Source organism: Prionailurus bengalensis, chromosome B4, assembly GCF_016509475.1.
Source record: "Prionailurus bengalensis isolate Pbe53 chromosome B4, Fcat_Pben_1.1_paternal_pri, whole genome shotgun sequence".
In the NCBI taxonomy this organism is placed as follows: domain Eukaryota; kingdom Metazoa; phylum Chordata; class Mammalia; order Carnivora; family Felidae; genus Prionailurus; species Prionailurus bengalensis.
Genome location: NC_057358.1, coordinates 135,472,244 through 135,491,463, shown reverse-complemented (window position 1 = coordinate 135,491,463; position 19,220 = coordinate 135,472,244). Strand labels below are relative to the sequence as shown.

At 59.7% G+C, this 19,220-nt stretch overlaps 1 protein-coding gene across 2 annotated transcripts in view; it reads left to right on the top strand.

The window, feature by feature from the left end:
• The first annotated feature begins 796 nt into the window (after positions 1–796).
• The window catches only part of NFAM1 (NFAT activating protein with ITAM motif 1), a 32,445-nt gene continuing 14,021 nt past the window's right edge, over positions 797–19,220 (top strand). Inside the window, exons 1-3 of one of the 2 annotated variants that reach the window (XM_043562783.1) lie at positions 797–878; positions 15,033–15,362; positions 16,566–16,678. In XM_043562783.1, the coding sequence (XP_043418718.1) occupies positions 15,068–15,362; positions 16,566–16,678 (408 nt within the window). In that variant the 5' untranslated portion in view covers positions 797–878; positions 15,033–15,067. Of the gene's footprint in view, positions 879–1,311; positions 1,568–15,032; positions 15,363–16,565; positions 16,679–19,220 lie in introns of those variants that run through there. The other variant, XM_043562782.1, reaches the window with a different exon arrangement.

Here is a 19,220-nt window from a genome sequence, read left to right as displayed (position 1 = left end):
ACTGGGGGCTGCATGGGGCCGGGCGGGGGTGGGGGGCAGGCTCAGCTTTCACACCGCTGGCCATTGAATGCTGGCCCCGCGTACCTGCCCTGATCTTGAGCAAGCTGCGTTGCCTCTTGGGGGGCGTAGTTTTCTCTTTTGTAAAACTGGGAGCATCACATTTATCTTGAGGGTTCATGGACACTGGTGGAGAAAGGAGGTGAATGAAGGGCTAGCAGGTGCCGAAACTCGGCCGCATTTACCCCAGCCTCCTCTGCCAGCGGGCATGCTGGGATCCTCCCCACGGCCCCCCCAGCCCCTTTCCCTCTGCCTCTCCGGATATGCAGGCAGACGTCTAGCCCCCTACCTCATCCAGCTTGGCCCAGTGCCGGGCTCCTGAACGCCAAGGGTAGAGGCTCCAGCCTGCTGGGGAGAGGGGTGCAGGCAACAAACGTTACTGTCCCCGGAGGCAGTGCCTGCTGGAGGTGAGGAAAGGGGCTGTGGCTCCGGGCCAGATGGGGAAGCAATTCATTTGTCTCCTGGTGGGGGAGGGGAGGAGCCCAAGCCGAGGGCCGCTTCAGCAGGGGTGCGGGAGGGGAGGGAAAGACATCTCAGGTGAGTCAGGGAGGAGGCCTCCGCGCTGCTCCCACGGTGGCCCTAGCTGTGCCGGTGACGGGCAGCTGGCCTTCGGGCACCATTCAGGGCTGGGACCGTGTAGTTCCTGCCCTCACCCTCGCTGCCGGCCCCTCCTCCATCATGCGCCCGCCCCACCCCGCCCCTCCCAGCCCTTTCCACCCGGAACCCGGAACCCGGCCCTTGGATGAGCACATCCATCAGGGGGCCCCTGGACCATCTCTGAGGGGAAGTCTGTGTGAACACAGTCATTTTAAGCGTCAGACGTGAGTGAGCAGCTAAACCAAACCCTGGAGTTACTGGCGGGAGGGAATCCTGTGTCACCAGTGTCTTCGGGTTGGGCCACCTGCTAGAAGGGGGCCGAGGAGGGGAGAAGCACACCACATGGGGTGGATTCGGAGGCCCTGTGGGGGGGGGGAGTGTGAGCCCCAGACTCCTCACCTAGAGGCCACGCTGCCTGGGGCTGTTCCCGCGACTTGCTCAGAGAGTCCAGGGTTATTGTTTAAAATGGTTACTCATTTCTTTTGAGACAGACAGAGAGCAAGTGAGGGAGGGGCAGAGGCAGAGGGAGAGAGAATCCCAAGCAGGCTCCGTGCTGGCAGCACAGAGCCCGACTCGGGGCTCGAGCTCACGAATCGTGAGATCACAGCCTGAGCCGAAACCAAGAGTCAGATGTTTGACTGAGCCACCCAGGCGCCCCAGGTTATTGAGAGGAGCAGGCCCAGGGAGGCCCCGAGGAAGCAGAAGGGTGGCCAGGGTGGAGCTTTGTGGGGACGCAAAGGGGAACTGACGGCCAGCAGGCCGTCCCCTCCCGTGAACCAGAGAGGAAGCAGGAACACTGACCAGGAGGCCCGGATGGAGAGGCGGCCTCCGTGGTGTCGGGCCCCGCCAGACCCGCTCTCGGGCCCCCAGCTCCTGGGTTTGCTCCTGTTTCCCTGGACCCTGCAGCTCGCAGGTACGGCCGCCTTCCTTCTTCCCACGCGCTCCCTGGCTCGCACATCAGAGTGACTTTCATCTGCCCGAGCAGCTAATTCCTGGGGACCTGTCTCGGGAGATTTGCTGGTTGCGTTTGAACATTGCAGACTTCACAGGGGAAGCCTTCAGGGACCCAGGAGATGTTTAGCTAATGCCTTGCCAAGGTGGCTTTTGTGAAGGGGTGGGGACGGCGCTCCCCCCCCCTCCCCCCCCCGCCCGCCCCCACCGCTATGCTCACAGCCTTCTTCCGACAGCCTGAACTTTGGGCCTTAAGGTGGGGGTCAGGCGTGCTGAGGCCAGGGGGCGTCAGAATAGGCGTGGGGTCAGTGGGGAGGGACAGCTCACCCCTAAGGAATCTTACAGTGGAGCCACAGAGTTGACCCTGCAAAGCTGCAGAGCCACCCTCAGCCTTGTTCCCCGTGTTAGCCAGGGAGACGAGGGGCAGCCAGGGGCTGGCCACCAGGAACACTGTGCCCCGGGCCACAAAATTGTCACTGTTGCCAGAAAGGGTGGCACTCTCCACTTCCTCAAGTCCAACCAGAGGCCACAACGGGAGCTTATGCCGTTCCCAGGACCGGCGCTGTGCCCCCTTTCCTGGCCCCAGATCCCCTCAGAAGCTGGGTGGCCTGGATCCAAGCCACCCCCAGGAGTGTGCCTCACCGGGCTGTCCACACCGGGGTCCCTCTTGGATTCCCAGGCTCCCCCCGCCCCACCGTGCAGCCGAGGAATGTTTCTTCCTCTTCGTCTAGACTTTTATGCCCCCCTTTCTGCTTCGTCCTCTACCTTTTTCTTTATGCCGTAAACAACGGCAGCTATCCTTATTGTCGTGAATTAGCCTCTTCGAACACTTAATCTGGGCTTTACTCTCCCACTCAGCCCCGCTCCGGCCAGCCTTGGGGGACTGTCCCTGCCAGCCACTCAAAAAACAGGGAAACTGAGGCCCAGGGAGGCCAGGTAGCTTTCCTGAGGCCTAGGAGGTGAGGACAGGTCAAGGTTAGACCTGAGTCAGCCTGAAGCCCAAGCCTGGACCCTTGGCAGCGGGCTCGTGGGGCTCCTCTCCGCTTTCTTTGCAAAGAACATTCCTCATAGAAAAAATTCTCTCCCCTCCCCCCAAAAAGGCAAGAGCCGACTGTGGTACCTACTGTAGGTTTCCTGGGCTGGGCCCCTTGCGACATCATCCCCTTTAACCTTGTGGCCTTTCACCTCTCCCGTCCCCCAGAGATGGCCGGCTCGGAGATGGCCCGAGGAAACGCAGCCTGCTGGTGGGACCCACGCTTAGTCATTTCTAACTTAATTGCCTTCCAATTCCCGTCATTTCTTTTTGTGCGGCCCCTCCTCCCCCGAAGGGACCCTGCACGCCTGGGTAACAGTGGATGACACCCTGCGGGATGCTGCTGTGAGGAGCGCTTTTGTAACTGTCTTCACTGTCAACACGCAGCACCTTTCCCCCCAGCGTTGCAGCGAAGTTTGTGCAAAAGAGAAACTCTGCTCTTTCGCAAGAGGTGGAAAAGCCTGGGGGTCCTCCAGCACCTCCTGCAGCAGCGGACGGCACCCCATTTCTCTTGGTCCTGCCCCTGCGGGTGCCTGGCTCTCTCTGTCACTGACGCCCAGGGTCACCGTGCCATTTTCCTGAACTGCAGAAAGACGCAGGGTTGAGTGCGTGCGAGGGCATTCAGCCTGAGTTTCGATCTGAGCTCTGTAATTCGCCCCAGGACCCTGGGCAGGTTCCTAATGTCGCTCTGCCTCCGCTGCCTCATCTGTTAAATGGGTGCGATGGTAGTACCTGCACCTGGTTGGGGCTCAGAGGATGTCCTAGCTGAGCCTAGCAGAGCCCATCGAAACTCAAGATTCAGTTGGCCAGCTGGATATCTTGGCGAGCCCTCTGGCTCCTTGGGGTCTTTCTGACTTTTCCAGTGGCCTCTAGCACAGCATCCCAATAGAATGGTGTCTCAGAACCGCTATTGTTCCCAACCCTCCTCCCATCGTGAGGCGGGACTCAAGCTCGCTCTCGTCTGGTCTTCTGAGCTCCCTGCCAATTCTGCTTTTCTCAAAGGGTCTGGCGGCCACTGTGGTCTCATGGGCAACTGCTCTCCCCCGGGGGTGGCTCGTCAGTCAGCTGCCGGGGCTTTGGGGCCAGACAGGCCAGGTTCAAGTCCTACCTTCTTCTATTGACTGCTGTGTGACCTCAGGCAAGGGACTTAACCTTTCTGAGCCTCTGTGTCCTCAACAAATGTCAGTCCCCTTTCTCTTCCCGGCCTTCCCAAAACTCTGGGCTATAGTGATTTCCCAAATGTCCTTGGAGGAGGACCGCTTCTAGGCACTGGCGGGGGGGTGGGGGGACCCGGAGGTGAAGAACCCGTACCCCGCAGCCTGGCAGAAACGCTGAGATCTGCCCAGAGGACGTGACAGGACATGACCCAAGGAGGGAGTTACCGATGCCGGCTCGCCCCTCTCCCCCTTGGCTCTCGACTCAGGTGTCCCCGCTCGCTTTGTTGTCCTAAAGAGGTTCAGGAGCCTCCTGCCTTCTTGCTCGCAGCTCCGAGCCTCTGTCAGGATTGGCCTCTGCTTTTCATCTTTGTCTAATCCCAATAAAGAGCTTGCGAGGCAGGCGGAGAGAACCGCCAGAGGTGGGGCAGGGGGAGGGCTGGAGGGGGCAAGGGAGCCGAGATGGGGAGGAGGCGGAGCAGGTGGGTGGGTGGCAGGCACAGCGTGAGAGGCCAGAAGGCAGAGGCAGGGGGAGGGAACGGGGAGAGGTTCAGTTTGACTGGAGAGGAGGGGCTCTCGGCGGAGCAGTGGGTTACGAATCCCACTGGGCTACATTCGGGTGGATTTTAAATGCCTGTCAGGTAGGGGTTCCGGTTGGCCCTGTCGTCATCGCTTTCTCTTTTTAACTCGTGAGCTATAATACGTACACGGAAAAGTACAATCAGTGTTCTAAAACAAAGACCTGTGCGGCTCCCACTCAGAGAACGCTGCAGGCCCCCGCAGCCCCTGGTCCCCCTCCAAGACACCCCCCCACCAAGACACCCCTCTCTCCCACCCAGACTTTTAGGGCAATCGTGTCCCGGCATCTCTTTCTAGTTTTGCCCTTCGGTATGTGTTCCTGAATGGTATAGACTGGACTTGCCTGGTGTTGAACTTTGTATGATCAGAACGATGCCGTCTGTTCTTCTGTGACCTGCTCCTTTCGCTCCAAGTTACGCTTTTTAAGCTATATCCAGTTGACGGCGTGGCTGTGGTTTGTTTATTTTCATTGCCACAGAGCAGGGATCACAAGCAAAGGCCCCAGGGCTAAACCCAGCCCGCTGCCTTTTGGCCTGCGAGTCGTGAGTGGCCTTTCTGGTTTTTAATGGCTGGAAGAAAATCAAAAGAAGACCATGTCGTGACGCGTGAAGATTATACAGTAGTCACATGCCAGTGTCCATAAGTAGAGTTTTATTGGAACAAACCACACTCATTCATTCGTAGATCGCCTGTGACCGCTGTCACCCTACGTCGGCAGCGTTGAGTAGTTGCGAGAGGGACCATCTGGCCCACGAGGTGTAAGATGTTTACTCTCTGGCCCTTTACGGAGCACGTCCGCCAGCCCCCGCTGTGGAGCGTCCCATTGGATGAACTCACTGCAAGTCAGTTAGGATCCACACTTCACGCGCTTCCTGTCTGTGGCTGTGAACACTCATGTGTGGTCTCCGGCCCTTGTGTGTTCAGTGCGTCCAGGGGACACGTTCCCGTTAAGGCTGCTTCTTTCCAAGCGGACTGTGAGCTTCGGGGGGGCTGGAAAACGTGCGGACTTTCGTGGTTCGAATCCTCGACCCCCAGCACGGTGCCTGGTCCTCGGGGGAGGTGCCGGAGATACCACAGCAGGAAGGGCTCAAGTCCTCAGCCACAGACAACCCCGGGAGGCGGTCCCAGAAGGAGACGTGATGCCTTCAGGAGAGGGAGCTGGGTCCAGGGGCGGGAGGTGGGCCCCGGGCTCCTCAGCGCAGGTAGAGGGACGAGACCCTGATGTCTTGGGAATAAGAGTGTGGATACTGGAGTTCCGGGTAAACGTGGGCCCCGAAACAGGATCTCACGCTTGTTGTGGATCTAGGGACCCTGGTGGGAGTGCGGGCCTGAGGCGCTGGGGTAGGGGGCCGAAAGCAGAGGAAGGGAAGGGGGTGACCTGAGCCTGGAGAGGGAGTAGGTGTGAAATTGGCAGGCAGAGCTCCTGACCCCCTGGTGAGGACAGTCTGGCCGGCCTGGGGTCCAGTCATGGAAGATGTGGCCAAGTCACCTGACCACGCTGAGCCCCCCACTTCCCCGGCAGGGCGCTCGGCACCCTCCCGTGCAGACCTCTTGCTGGGGTGACAGGAAGACACCTCCAGGACCACCGGTGGCCCTGGGACCTCCATCAGGGACCCCTCAGGAAGGGTCCGTGGGGCGGGGTGCCTGTAAGAGGGGTGTGGTGAACCTGATGTGTGTCTGCTCCCCTCAGGGCCGCACGGGCCGTGCGGAAGAAGGTGAGGTCAGAACCAGGTCTGTGCTTGCTGTCGGTGGCTCAGGGGAAGGGGACGCCAAGCCAGGCCAACCCACAGGCTGGTATCCCACAGCCGGCAGACGCCTCGCCTGCAGCTCTGCTCATAGGGCCCAAGGCCTATTTCTGAAGGCCCCTCGGCAACTCAAAGCAAAACTTAAAAGTTTAAAAGGGTACCTGCCCTTTGAATCAGCAACTCCCCTTCTTGGACCAGAAAACCTTTATATACGAGGATGGTCGCTCACGGGTCCGTGGACCACGGCCGGAGACTAACTCACTGACATCGGCTGGCCCCTTGCTGCGGGGGGTTTGGATAAGACCCTCTCCCCCCCCTGCCCCTGAGCTGTCCTTTCCTCCGGCTCCTGCCTCCCACACCCACAACCCACTTTGGAGCCATGCTGGAGGACTGCCTGCTGCTAACCCTTTGCTCCTGCGCCCTTTTCCTGGGAGGGGTCCTCTCACTCCCCCACCTGGTGACTCCAACCTGTCAGCCAAGGTCGAACTGTGCTACCCTCTCTGTGGTGCCCATTGTGGCCCACTCAGCCAGGCCCCGACAAACCCAATGGCCGGCTTGCCCCACCAGTTCACCTGTGGTTCTGAGCCTCAGGAGCTCCGAGGTCTGAAGGGCACGACCGGGCTCACCGGGGCAGGCGAGGGTGCCGAGGGCACCAGGGAACACATGCCCAACCTTAAGAGGTGAACTGTGTACAAAAAAGCCGGAGAGAGGCCTGGGAGAGAAGGTGCAGGCTGGGGAGCTCTGGGGGGAGGAGGAAAGGTCAAAGAGGGAGGCCCCGGCAGGTTAGGGTCAAGGCCAGAAGCTGCAGGAGCCACAGCTTAGCCTCCAAGGTCTTTGCTGAGCTCCGCTGGTGGTGGGAGGGGAGGAGGCCTACGGGAGGCAGGGACAGGGCTGGCCGATTGGAAGGAGAGGGTGGGGAGGACAGAGGGCAGTGAGTGATTTTGTGCCTGGAGGGTACCGGGTCTTTGGGGAGATAGAGATTTAAGAGAAGTCAGGATAAAAGTGATCTGGGGAAGGCGTCTACAGGAAGGAGTTAGTGCGTTGACAGCCAGAAGCATTTATATTTTAAAAGGAGGCTGGAAGAGGAGGGGGTCCCAAGCCCTCAGACCGAATCACTAATGCAAGGGGCTTAGGCAGCCGAGGAAGACTGGAACTCGAGTATTTCTCTTGTCTTTTTTTTTTTAAAGATTTTTTTTCTAATGTTTATTTATTTTTGAGACAGAGAGAGACAGAGCATGAACGGGGGAGGGTCAGAGAGAGGGAGACACAGAATCTGAAACAGGCTCCAGGTTCTGAGCTGTCAGCCCAGAGCCTGACGCGGGGCTCGAACTCACAGACCGCGAGATCATGACCTGAGCCGAAGTCGGCCGCTTAACCAACTGAGCCACCCAGGCGCCCCTCTCTTGTTGTCTTTCTAACACAAAATGTGACTGCGTCAATTCCCAATCCAGAAGCCCACAGAGGCTCCCCCGGGGTTTCCAGGATGACTTTGGCCGCCTTCCACCTCCCGCCTCCCTGAGCCCCCAACCCTTACGACTCCACTGCGCCTTGTTGAGCCCCCCAACTACCAACAGGACGGGTGTCTGGTTTCCAGATTTCTCGAAGCTTCATCCGAGAGGTTTTTGCGCTGAAAACCCCCTCTCCGCCCCCCTCCCCCACCCGGCTGCCTCCGATTCCTCCTTCAAAGCCCAGCTCGTAAAGGGATGTGGACGAATCGTCACAAGGTCCACAGCCGTGATGTCACGGCGGCAGAACCGCAGGCCGGTTCAGTGTTCTTGATCTTTCGCTGCAGTGTCTAGAATTTCTACAGTGAGCATGTCTCGCTTTTATAATGGGGGGAAGAGGGCCTAAAGAATCATAGTTTGAAAAACCATGGACCCCATCCAAGGGTCATGCCTCCAGGAAGTCTCTGCCGCCTCCCGGCTGGGTTGGGTCCCCTCCTCTGGGTTTGTGCAGGCTCTGAGACGTCTCTTTATCTCCCCACTCTCCAGCTTCACCCGTCAGCTCTGCCCAGGCGCAGGGCCCGGTCCTCCCTGGCAGGACTTGGAGAGAGCATACTGCGGTGGGTGCCGTGGCGGGGTCTACCCTCTCACCCTTCCTCTTTGGTCCACTCCGTCCTGATGCCCTTCTTTGTTGGCAGAGGAGGGTACAAAGGGAGAAACAGAGTCCAAACGAGCTCCAAAGTTTGAACAACTTGCCTCTTCACAAAGCCGAAGGAGAGGTGATGCCGTAAAAATGCTAATTAAGACCCACGAAGCTTCTACATTTCTGGGACCAAACATTTGACATCCTGCACTTGGTCTGTGTCCCCTCCTGGCCGCGGTGCACCCCGGGGTCCAAAGATTGGAGGCTTTAGAACAGAACGCAGGCGGGCTGTGGAAATGGCCCCCGAGGCAAGCCACATCCGTATGTAGCTTTGTAATTCGGAGGTGTTGAAAGATGTGACAGCCAGTCTGATGGCAGTGTTGGAGGGCACCAGCACTAAAAGCTTCATAACACACGCTCTCTGTTCAAAGGTTGCCTTCCAACGCCTGCTATACGCTTCTCCCTAATCAGCCACTTGGCCACGCGCCGTTGTGTTTGATGCCCGTGTCCTGAAGGACTCACCCGTTTTTCTGCGGCATCCTGGGATGCGTGCTCAGGCAAATGGCCGGAGCCCTGTGATAAGACCAGCAGCCCCACTTCTGTGTCTTCCTGGGAGCCCTTCAGATGGGCCTTGAAAAAAAAAAAAAGGCATGGTCTGAGAGATGCCAGAATTAAATTGGAGGGCAAAACTGCATGCCTAAAATAAAGACCGTGGGAACGGCTTTCTTCTGTAGCTGGGGAATCAAAGTATTTTCCTTTAAAATCGACCCGAGTCGGGATGGATACCTTTGATCGGCACGTCTGGGCTCTCACACCCCTGGTTGACGACGCTGATGCTCGGGGGCTGTGGAAGGGATTGAGTTCCGGGCAGAGCGGGGAGCTGGGGCCAAGGCCTGGCCTAGGAGTGGGTGGGTCAGAGGGGCCTCGAGGCCAGGGCAGATGGAAAGAGTGGGGAAGGAGGGAGCACCAGATTTTGGGGGTGGAGGGATGTCATTGCTGGAGTGAAGGAGGGACACCGGCTGCCTCTGCCACCGGACCAGTCTGTGGAGGGCTCCTGGGGCCCCTTGCTTTCTGCTCTGGGAGCCATAAGCTCTCCTTGAGCTGGACAGCAGTCGCTGTCCCCCGTAAGCTGCAGGGTCATTTCTGATGAGTACCTTCGTCCCCAGATCCCATAGGCTGCCAGACATGTCTGCCTATTAGATGACCCAAATCTAGGGAAATGGCCTCCGAATTTTTAGCTCCCTTTAAAGGGGTGCAGCTCTTGGGGCACCTGGGCAGCTCAGTGGGTTGAGCGTCCAACGTCAGCTCGGGTCATGATCTCACAGTTCAAGAGGTCGAGCCCTAAAGCGGGGCTCACTGCTGTCAGTGTGGACCCCCCTTCGGATCCTCTGTCCGCCCCCCTGCCTTCTCTGTACCTCTCCCACTCGCACTCTCTCTCAAAAAAAATAAACTTAAAAAAAGTAGGGGCGCCTGGGTGGCGCAGTCGGTTAAGCGTCCGACTTCAGCCAGGTCACGATCTCGCGGTCCGTGAGTTCGAGCCCCGCGTCGGGCTCTGGGCTGATGGCTCAGAGCCTGGAGCCTGTTTCCGATTCTGTGTCTCCCTCTCTCTCTGCCCCTCCCCCGTTCATGCTCTGTCTCTCTCTGTCCCAAAAATAAATAAAAAAAAAACGTGGAAAAAAAAATTAAAAAAAAAAAAAAAAAAAGAGTGTGGGGTTAAGGGACACCTGGGTGGCTCAGTCAGTTGAGAGTCCAACTTCGGCTCAGGTCGTGATCTCGTGGGTTTGTTGAATTCGAGCCCCACATCGGGCTCACTGCTGTCAGCCTGTCAGCCTGTCAGCGCAGAACCCACTTCGGATCCTCTGTCCTCCCCTCTCTGCCCCTCCCCCACTTGCACTCTCCCACCAAATAGGTAACAAGAAAAAAGAAAAAAAAAAGGGTGTGGGGTTAAGGACCAGCTTAAAATCACATCCCCACTCCTGACCAGCTGTGATGCTGGGCAAACCTCTTCCTTTCTCAGAGCCTCAGTTTTCTCATCTGCAAAAGGGGAGGGTGCCCCCGGGGACATTAACGTCGTGTCTCATCACGGGGCTTACCAGCAATGCCTGAGAAACTGTGCCAAGCAGGGGGAGTCGGGCACCCAGGAGTGGCTCAGGAAGGAAGGAAGTCCTGCAGATTGAGAGGGTGATGGCACAGTCCTGGGAGAGGAAGGGGACAGGAGGGCATTCTGAGCAGTGAGACTAGCGTGGGCAAAGACTCAAGAGCCTGGCAGGCCTGGTTTTTGGGGGCGAGTGAGCAGAGGGCAGCTGAGCTGGGCCTCGCAGGGCCTGGAGGCACGGCTTGGATCCTCCAATCAAGGGACTTGCAATTTTCATTTTTTAAAGGTGGCCCAAAGCTAAGGGACGCGTGTTATAGCATGACCCCGTCTGAACCCAGTTATGTGAATTTAACTGAAACCAGGAGGTCACAGAAAGTGCCCTTGTTATGCACAAAATGCTTCGTGTTCTATTTTCTTTTTAGCTGCTGGTGTTCACCATGTAAATTGGTTTCAGTCTCCTTCCTGGGTCTCCCCTGGTGGGGCAGCCCAGCAGCATGAGCAGGATGGTTTGTGGCTCCCTCGGGAGCAGTGCAGGGCAGGTCTCTGGTTGCAGGGGAGAGGAGCCCAGGGGAGGGGAGCTGTCGGGTGAACGGGGGCGTGCGATGTGTGGGGTGTGGGGAGGGCCGATGGAGCGGGCACCCTTCCTGCATCGAGTCAAGTTCTTTGACCGCGAGCCCCTCCCCCAAGGGACTCAGCACAGGGTCGCGGGGCCAATGTGGCAGTGAGACGCCTTCAGCTGGCTCTCCAGCCCGCGTCTCAAGCAGCCACAGACTCAAAAGAAGAACCAGAGAAGGAAGGATCTGGTGACAGCGGGTGGCAGACAGACTCTTTCCCAACAGGGGCAACAGATCCTCAGGATGGGGGGAGGACAGAGGGACACTGCCGGAGGGAGGGCTCTCCGGGCTCTGAGCCTCTGCACTTGAACACGACACACCTGGCGGGGGAGCCTGGGGACGAGGCCCAGGGTCTGCACCCCGGGTTGTCACCCACTCCCTTGTGTCCAGGCCAGGCCGGGGCCCAGGGAGCTAGACAGGCTGTCGTGCTGGCAGGCCGCCCCGCTGTGGGCCTGTCGCTTACACAGGCAGAGGGTCGGGCTGCATTTGGCCTTCCAGACTCGGCGAGGACTCCTCTGACCTCCTCGCCTCTTTCTGGTGCCCGGGGAAGAAAGGCAGCTCGGCCTGGTGGCCCCTCTGATGTTCCTGGCCCTACTTAATCCCATGCCAACCCTCTGCTGCTCTCCTCGATTCTCAGGGGCAACACCAAGCTTCGGAGAAAGAAAGCCACCCGCCAGAGGTGGCACAGACTTCGGGCGGCAAAGCCAGGATCCAAACCCAGGCCTGATACCTCAAGAAACTGGGCTTTTCCCAGGCGCCCCCACCCACATTTCTGGCCAGGCCCCAGACTTCCTAGCAGTCCTGGGAGCTACAGAGAAGTGAGGGGTGGAGGGTGTGCCATCCCTGAGGACACCTGTCCTGCCAAGGGCTGGTGGCGGGGCGGGGGGGGGGGGGTGACGGAGGGCTTAGCTGTAGAGCCTACGCTGCCCAGCAAACCGGCTGTGCTTGTGATGGTGTGGGGGAGGGGAGGGGAGATCTTGGAGATGCCTTGGAAGTAAGCAAGCTCCGGGGCAGGGCTGGGCTGGGCTGGGGGCCCTAGGGAGCGGGGTCCTCTCAGGCATCACGCTATCCGACTATTTCCCAATCCCATCTCTGGCCGTCCTCTCCTCACCACCGCCCCACCTCTGCCCCGGCTCCACGCGAGCGTCGTCCCCAGGCCCTTCTCCCTACCAGGCAGGGAGCGCTGTGACTTGGACGAACCCATCTCCCTACAGAAAACAAGCCAGGCTTCTCCCTCCTCCCTGCCTGAGTCCTGGCCTGGGCTGCACCAAGAACCCACCAGCCTCCCGGAGGGTTATCCAAAGAGCGACTTGGCAGGGCTCCCGCGGCCCCGTAGACCTTTCATCGCAGGGAGACGTTGCGGGGCAAGCCAAGCCAGCCTGGCCGCTCCAGCCGCTCTGCCCAGCGGTCACTCGCAGGCAGACTCGAAGCCCCGGTTCTTCGTCTCTCCAACCAGGGTAACAGCCAAAAGGCTGAACTCGGTGCATGCTGAAGCAGGGGCCTGTGTGAGAGTGAGGGGTGAGGGTCCCCTTCTCTTCTCCCCCCGGGAGCCCCCTCGGCGTCCTTCCCCGTGTGTCAGCTGGGTCGAGACGGGGGACAGGGAAGGGGCAGGGAGAGGGCAGAGGAGCCCTGCTGGTGGGTGCTGTGACAGCTGGCCCTGTGCTCTGGGTACCCACAGGGCTGGCAGTGGGTCCCCTCGGGCACTTTTGTGCACCGGCTGTGCTCCTGCGGCTCTGCCTCCCTCCTCAGCCCCAGGAATTTAAGTCCTGCCTTCAAGTCCTCCTCCCTGGGCCGCGTGCCCCTCTGGGTGGCCCATGAAATGCAAGAGGGTCCCCAGGGAGCTCGCTCTGCCCCAACCCACCTCGTTCAGTGGGGGACACACTCCAAGCTTTGGGAGGGTCCCACTGAAGCCCCTCTGGGTCTGGGGTGAGGGCTAGGTGCCCAAAGGGCAGGCGGGCGCCCTCTCCAAGCCTCTCGGCACCCATGCTCTCTGTCACGCAGCCCCCTGGCCTCCAACTCTGGGAAGCTGGGACTTGGGCCAGGGATCTGCATGTGGCGTCGATGCCACCGTGAACCAGCCCCAGGCCAGGCCACACAGGACTGTGTCCCTGACTCAACTACCCACCTTGTCCGGGGGCTGGTTTCACATCCTCAGCACGGACAAAGCCTGGGCTCAAATCCCGCTTGGCCACTTAGGGACTCCGTGGCTCCGGGCCTCTAGGACCCCTCTGGGGTCTTTGTCTGCAAAACGGGGCTGCGGTGGTGGCCTCAAAGGGTTGTCGTGGTGTTTAGCTGTGCCCAGCCAGGGCAGGGGCTGGCATGGCCTAGGTGGCAGCCGGGCTGCTGTGGTCCGGGCTCCGGGGTTGCTAATAAGGCGGTGGGTTGCACCATCCGGCCAGGACCCAGGCTCCTTCTCGGCAGGGACAGGCCTGCCCCCCTCCTCCTCGATTTTTACCCGCTGTTCCCCGGTTGTCCGTCCTTCCTGGTCGACAGACACTTGCCTCCTTCTTTGCTGCTGGAGAGTGTGGTTTCTCTGAAGTCTGGGACTCTCCTGTCCGAGGCAGACCTGACCCGGGGCCACACACTGTCGCGATCCTAACCTTCTGACCATAAAATAACGAACCCTGGCAAAATGCAGAACAAAGGCCATCTCTTTTTATGGATGTCCCCCGAATTGTAAAGATTGGCCTAATCACACTAGCACGTTAGATCATTTTCTAGAAGGATACCTCAAACGGGGAAATAATTTTGAAGACAATTGGATGAACGTCTTCCTGCTTGGACAAACAGGAAGGTGGCCTTGGAGTAGTGACAGCGTGTCTGGCCTCCCCAGGCCTCTTAGACACACAGAGAAGAGACGCGGAGGCCCCGGGGTGGGCGGGGGGGGGGGGGGGGGGAGGCGGAGAGGCCTCCTCAATGGCCCTGGCGAGACCACTTTCCTGGTGGTTTTGGTTGGCTTCCAACCTCCCGGCCCCCAAGAGGAAGCACTGGCCTGGTGCCGTTGCCTGGAGGGCCAAACGGGACAATGTGGCTAAAAGGGTGGATCCCGCGCTGAGTCTGGGGACTGGGTGGGAGGAGGCCAGATAAAGAGGTGGGAGTCCCAGGCCCAGGGGCCTCAGGAGTGGATGCAGAGCGGGAAGTGGCCCGTGGTGGGAGGGGGGGAAGGACCCCAGCGTGACCTTGCTAGGCAGGGCAAAGAATGTCCCGACAGAATCTGGGTGCGACAGATGACACCTCCCTCACAGAGTGACGGTGGGACACAGATGAGAGCAAATGCTTCTTCCTTCCTTCCTTCCTTCCTTCCTTCCTTCCGGGGAGCTGGGGATCCAGAAAACCCAGGACAGGGGCTCCTGATCTGGGGAGCTAGAAATGTTGGCATGTGGGCTTGAGGGTTCCACCGGATAACCAGAAGGGCCCATGACCTGGTAAAGGCTGAAGAGCCCTGGTTTCGAGCAACGAGATCGAAAGGCAAGGCAGGGGTCCCTAGTGCAAGAGGCCAAGGCCCACTGGGACACCGCGCCCCTGAAGCCGCAGGGAACGGGATGGGGAAACAGCGCCGCTGGGTGCGACAGATTCAGGGCAAGGTTTGTCCCTCCTGATGCCTGGCGTGCCTCCTCCTTCAGGCCGGGGAGAGCCATGGCTCCCCTCTGTGTGTCTTCTGCCAGGAAGTTCTTCCTGCCAGGAAGGGTTTCTTGATTTTGTCTCCTGCCTCCTTCCTCTTTTACTCCTTGTCCTTCGGCAGCTTTGGGTCTTTTCCAACCGGTGCTCTTATCCAACGTGGCTTCCCGGCCTTTGAGTAGGGATGCGGTTAGGAATGTGGGGTCTGGAGTCTGCCTGCCTTGGGCAGGGCTACAGCTCCACTCCCTACCCGCTGAGAGATTGAAAGCTAGCAGGGTGACCTCCCTGACCCTCGGACTCTTCCCCTCTGTGAACTGGAGCTCTTACACACTTTGCCTTGGGTGTGCTGAGGGATGCAGGGTTGTACGTACAAAGCACTTGGCTTTACCGCACGCCGTGGCTGCGTTGCAAGGTAGGAGTGTGGGCCGAGGCCTTCAGGAGGGAGAAGGGACTGAAGCGGCCCGGAGGGTAAGCTCCCGCTCTCTCCTTTTCCGTCCCCTGCAGGAGGACAGTTGGTGACCCACATCGGCGCCCCCATCATGGTCTCTCTGGCCAACGAGGCCATCTCCTTTGGCTGCAAAATCTCCTACCCGCACAGCCCCGAACTGAAGGACTTCACAGCCTGGTACTTTCACGTGGACCTTCAGAGTCAGAGGAGCTCCGAGAAGCAGATCAACTGCTCAGCCCACCCGGTCCGAGAGAACCAGACGCACAGCCTGAAATGCTGGGTCACGCCCCAGCTGCCCAATGCGTCGGCCACCGGTACCTACTACTGCTCCGTGCACTGGCCAAACTTGATAAGAATCAGCAAAGGAATCTTCATCCTGGTCCGAGGTGAGGCTCCCTCCCGGGCTCTCCCCAGGGCGAAGGGCCCAGAGAGTTCACACTGCAGGGTTTGGGGACCCGGACCTAAAGCGGGGAACACCTCATCTATCAGCTTTGGCAAAACAGAACAGGGTGTCCTCGGGGAGCCCCTGGCCGCACAGGCGTGCCGACACCCACCTCGGTTCGGGAAGGACAGAGGCCTGGGATGGAGCTATGCCTCTGGCCACCCCACGGGTACCCGAGAGAAACCACTGGGCCCTGGGTCTTGGTGTCCCTCCGGCACAACGTGGCGAGGGGGGGGGGGGGGGCTGGGCACAAGTTGGGCTGCTGCACGTGTGTGTCTGTGGCAGCCCGTGACTGAGCGCTGGGCTCATGTGCGTATTTCTGGGAAAGCTTCCTAGTTTCATCACATCCTCAAAGGAGCGATGACTATAGACAGTTACGAACAGCCTATCAGCAAAGCCATGACTCTCTGACCTGCCCCGGGGCCTCCCACCAGCGGGGGCTGGGGGCTGGGAACGCCACGGAGCTGGGCTGGCCAGGGTGCGGCTGTGGGCCCGGCCTTCATGGCAAAACCCTGCCCGTCAAGGGCTCTTACGGGGAAGAATGAGATGCCGTGTGCAAGGGCTGGTGTCTGGTAATAGGAAGTGTTTGATAAATAACAGACACTGATGCGCCTGGCACGGAGTTGGCACTCTGCAGTTTTCTGCCAGCCAGATGGAGGGAGGGAGGGTGGGAGGGAAGGATAAAGGGATGGACTGTGCCCTTCACCCACCCCTGGTGCAGGCCAGCCACCGGCTAGGCCCAGGACAAACCCGGCCCCTCACCTTCACCGCACCTGCCCGCGTGAGCCCCGTCTCACCTGCGGCAAACAGGAGGCCCTGGGAGATGGCACGACTCGCCTAGGGTCCCACAAGCGGCCGTCGGTGGCACCAGTTCACCCGGAGACAGGGGCACTTGAGAAGCAAAGACGTGGTCCTTGCCCTTAACCAGAATCAAGGCGGCAAACACAGAGAGGGGCTTAGCCAAAAGCGAGGACCTTGGTAGAGGTGGGGGCTTGGTGGGGGGGGGGGGTCCCTCGGCAGGGAGCGTTGTGAGTGGAGTCCTGGGTAAAGGAGAACATGGGAATTGGGGGCCTGGGGGTTGGCCGGGTGGGGTGTGCCCCAGCCTTTCTCGGGGAACTAACCCTCTGCTTCCCTGCCCTCCTCCTAGACACAGGGTACCGAGAGCCCCCACAGGGCGCCCAGGAGCTTCTGCTCTTTTGCTTCACGGGCCTCCTGACCCTGCTGAGCATCTTGGTCACGGCTCTGCTCCTCTGGAAGAAGGTAGGGGATGCACGCACCCAGAGGCGCTGTTTCCCCACCCCGTTCCCTGCGGCTTCAGGGGCGCGGTGTCCCAGTGGGCCTTGGCCTCTTGCACTAGGGACCCCTTCCTTGCCTTTCGATCTCGTTGCTCAAAACCAGGGCTCTTCAGCCTTTTCCAGGTCATGGGCCCTTCTGGGTATCTGGTGGAAGCCTCAAGCCCACATGCCAACATTTCTAGCTCCCCAGATCAGGAGCCCCTGTCCTGGGTTTTCTGGATCCCCAGCTCCCCAGAAGGAAGGAAGAAGCATTTGCTCTCATCTGTGTCCCACCGTCACTCTGTGAGGGAGGTGTCTCCCCACCGTGCAGCCCTGGGAAGTGAGACCCAGAGAGGGGGGTGACTTTCCCCTGGTCGTGCAGAAAGCACGTGGCCGTCAGGGCTGGAGGGCAGGTGGATTGGGCGGTTTGGTCCAGCTCCACGCCTGGCCGACTCCTGCTCGGGGTGCCTCCCCACAGGGGTCTTGTCGCGGTCCTTGTCACCCAGCCCTGTGGTTTCTCGTTTTACGCCTGCCCGCCCTCCCTGCCAGGCAGCAAGTGCCATGAAGACAGACACCAGGGCAAGCTTGTTTCCGTGGCTCCGCGCGTGCCCAGGCGTGGTGGGTGCTCGGTAAATGCTGGGTGAAAGAATAATGCGTTACCCAGTGGGTGCCAGGTTCTGTGCAGCTCTGGGGTGCAAAGATGGCCATCAGGGCCCCGGGCTGCGGTTTGGACCCTCTGTCCTGGCTCCTTGAAGGCTTTAATCAGAGCAGCTCAGGCCACTGCTCCCCTCTCTAGGGACCAAGAGCTTCTCTGCTCCTCGCCTTGGGGGCCGAGCCTGGGGAACAGCTCAGTCAGCTAAGGCCCTGAGTGTGGGGCGAGGGCTCTCGCACAGCCATGTGGGCTGCTTGGGTCAAGAAGGTTTCAGCGGCTGCACCCAAAGTGCCGGTCCCTATCTACACCCAGGGAAGTACCCCCCACTGAACCCTGAGATGGGAATTCATGTGTTCATTCATTCAACGCTTATTTATTGAGCACCTACTAAATTCCGGGTCCTATTTAGGCCCTGGGGCTACAGCAATGACTAAAATTCATCCCCAGGAAATCCCTGCCTTCATCGAATTTGTATTCCAGCTGAGGGGAGACAGACTATAAACAAATACACAAATAAGTAGCATAACGGATGCGATCAGTGATGGGGGAAAATATAGCAAAGCGAAGAGAGTGGTGAGTGTGGAGCGAGGGAGCTTGCTATTTTAAGCAATAGCCAGGGAGGACCTCCCCACAGCACACCCGGAAGGATGGGGGACAGGCAGACATCAGGAAGAGTGTGTCCCGCAGGGGAACAGCAGGCGTGGCTGCTCTGAGGCAGGAGCTGCAGGGAGACCCACGTGGGTCGTGTGGCCTGAGTGCAGGGAGGTGGGGGGAGAGATGGCAGGCCTGGGACTTGAACCCGGGCCTCAGTTTCCCACCTCGTTTCAAGGCTGGAGACACAACCGCTCTTCCAGAAAAGGCTCCAAGGTCTCAAAAAAGGTGGACGCGGCCACTTTATCTGCCACTAACTTCCAGAGGCTGCCTCTCCCGCCAGCTGTGGGCCAGAGCCTGGTGACAACCTCAGCTGCCCCTCCAGTTCCTCTCCTGTCCTGTGATCTGCTTTGGGACACCACAGATGGGGGCTGTGGCCTTGGCATGACCCGTTCCTAATGTGGCTCATCCTGCCGACAAGCTGCAGAAGGGGTCCGCTCTGCTCTGGCCAGGTGCCGACTCTGCCATGAGGTCCGAGAGGGCCATGCCGGCTCCGTGGGCCCTTGCCCTCCACCCCCCACCCCCTGCCCCTGGCCTGGCCACAGGGACAGCTGAGCAGTGAAGGCAGAAGATGGCAGGAAACGCTTCTCTGGGCCTCCCGGGAATCCCAGGATTAGGACAGGGACCCACCCGCCACTGGGCCCACTCTCCCTCCCTCAACCAACACGTGCTGAGCACCTACTGTGTGTCCAGCTTGGCTCTCATCCTGCACCACTTCTGCTCTTCCCATGACGGCAACGGGCAGGGCGGCTCTTGATTGGCTTGCCCCTCAGCGAACATCTACTGGAACTGGGGTGTGGACCCAGAAACCGTGCTTCAGGCGGGGGTGGTGAGGGACCCACACTCCGTCTGCGGACCCCCACGCCAGGCTTATGTGAGTGACCGCACAAGCGGCTTCTGTGGGCGCAAAGCACAGCAGGTGGAGGGCAGAGCCGGGTCAGGGCGAGACCTTGACCCTGAGCCTCCGCTTCAGCCGCTGTTCTGCAAAACAGGATTGTGATGAGTGGGTCTAGGGTCCTGCGAGGCCAAGGAGGCACCAGGCACAGAGTAGGTGCTCAGGGAAGTCTTGGGAGGCGGGGTCAAACTCAGGCGATCCCAGTTTGACTTCCAATCCCGGCCCCTCACCCTGCTGCCTGGCTTCAATGACTCCTACCTTCCCTGCCTCCTTCCAGGAATAGCTCTCGAATATCTAGTATATGCCAGGCACTGGGCTGAGTGCCAGACA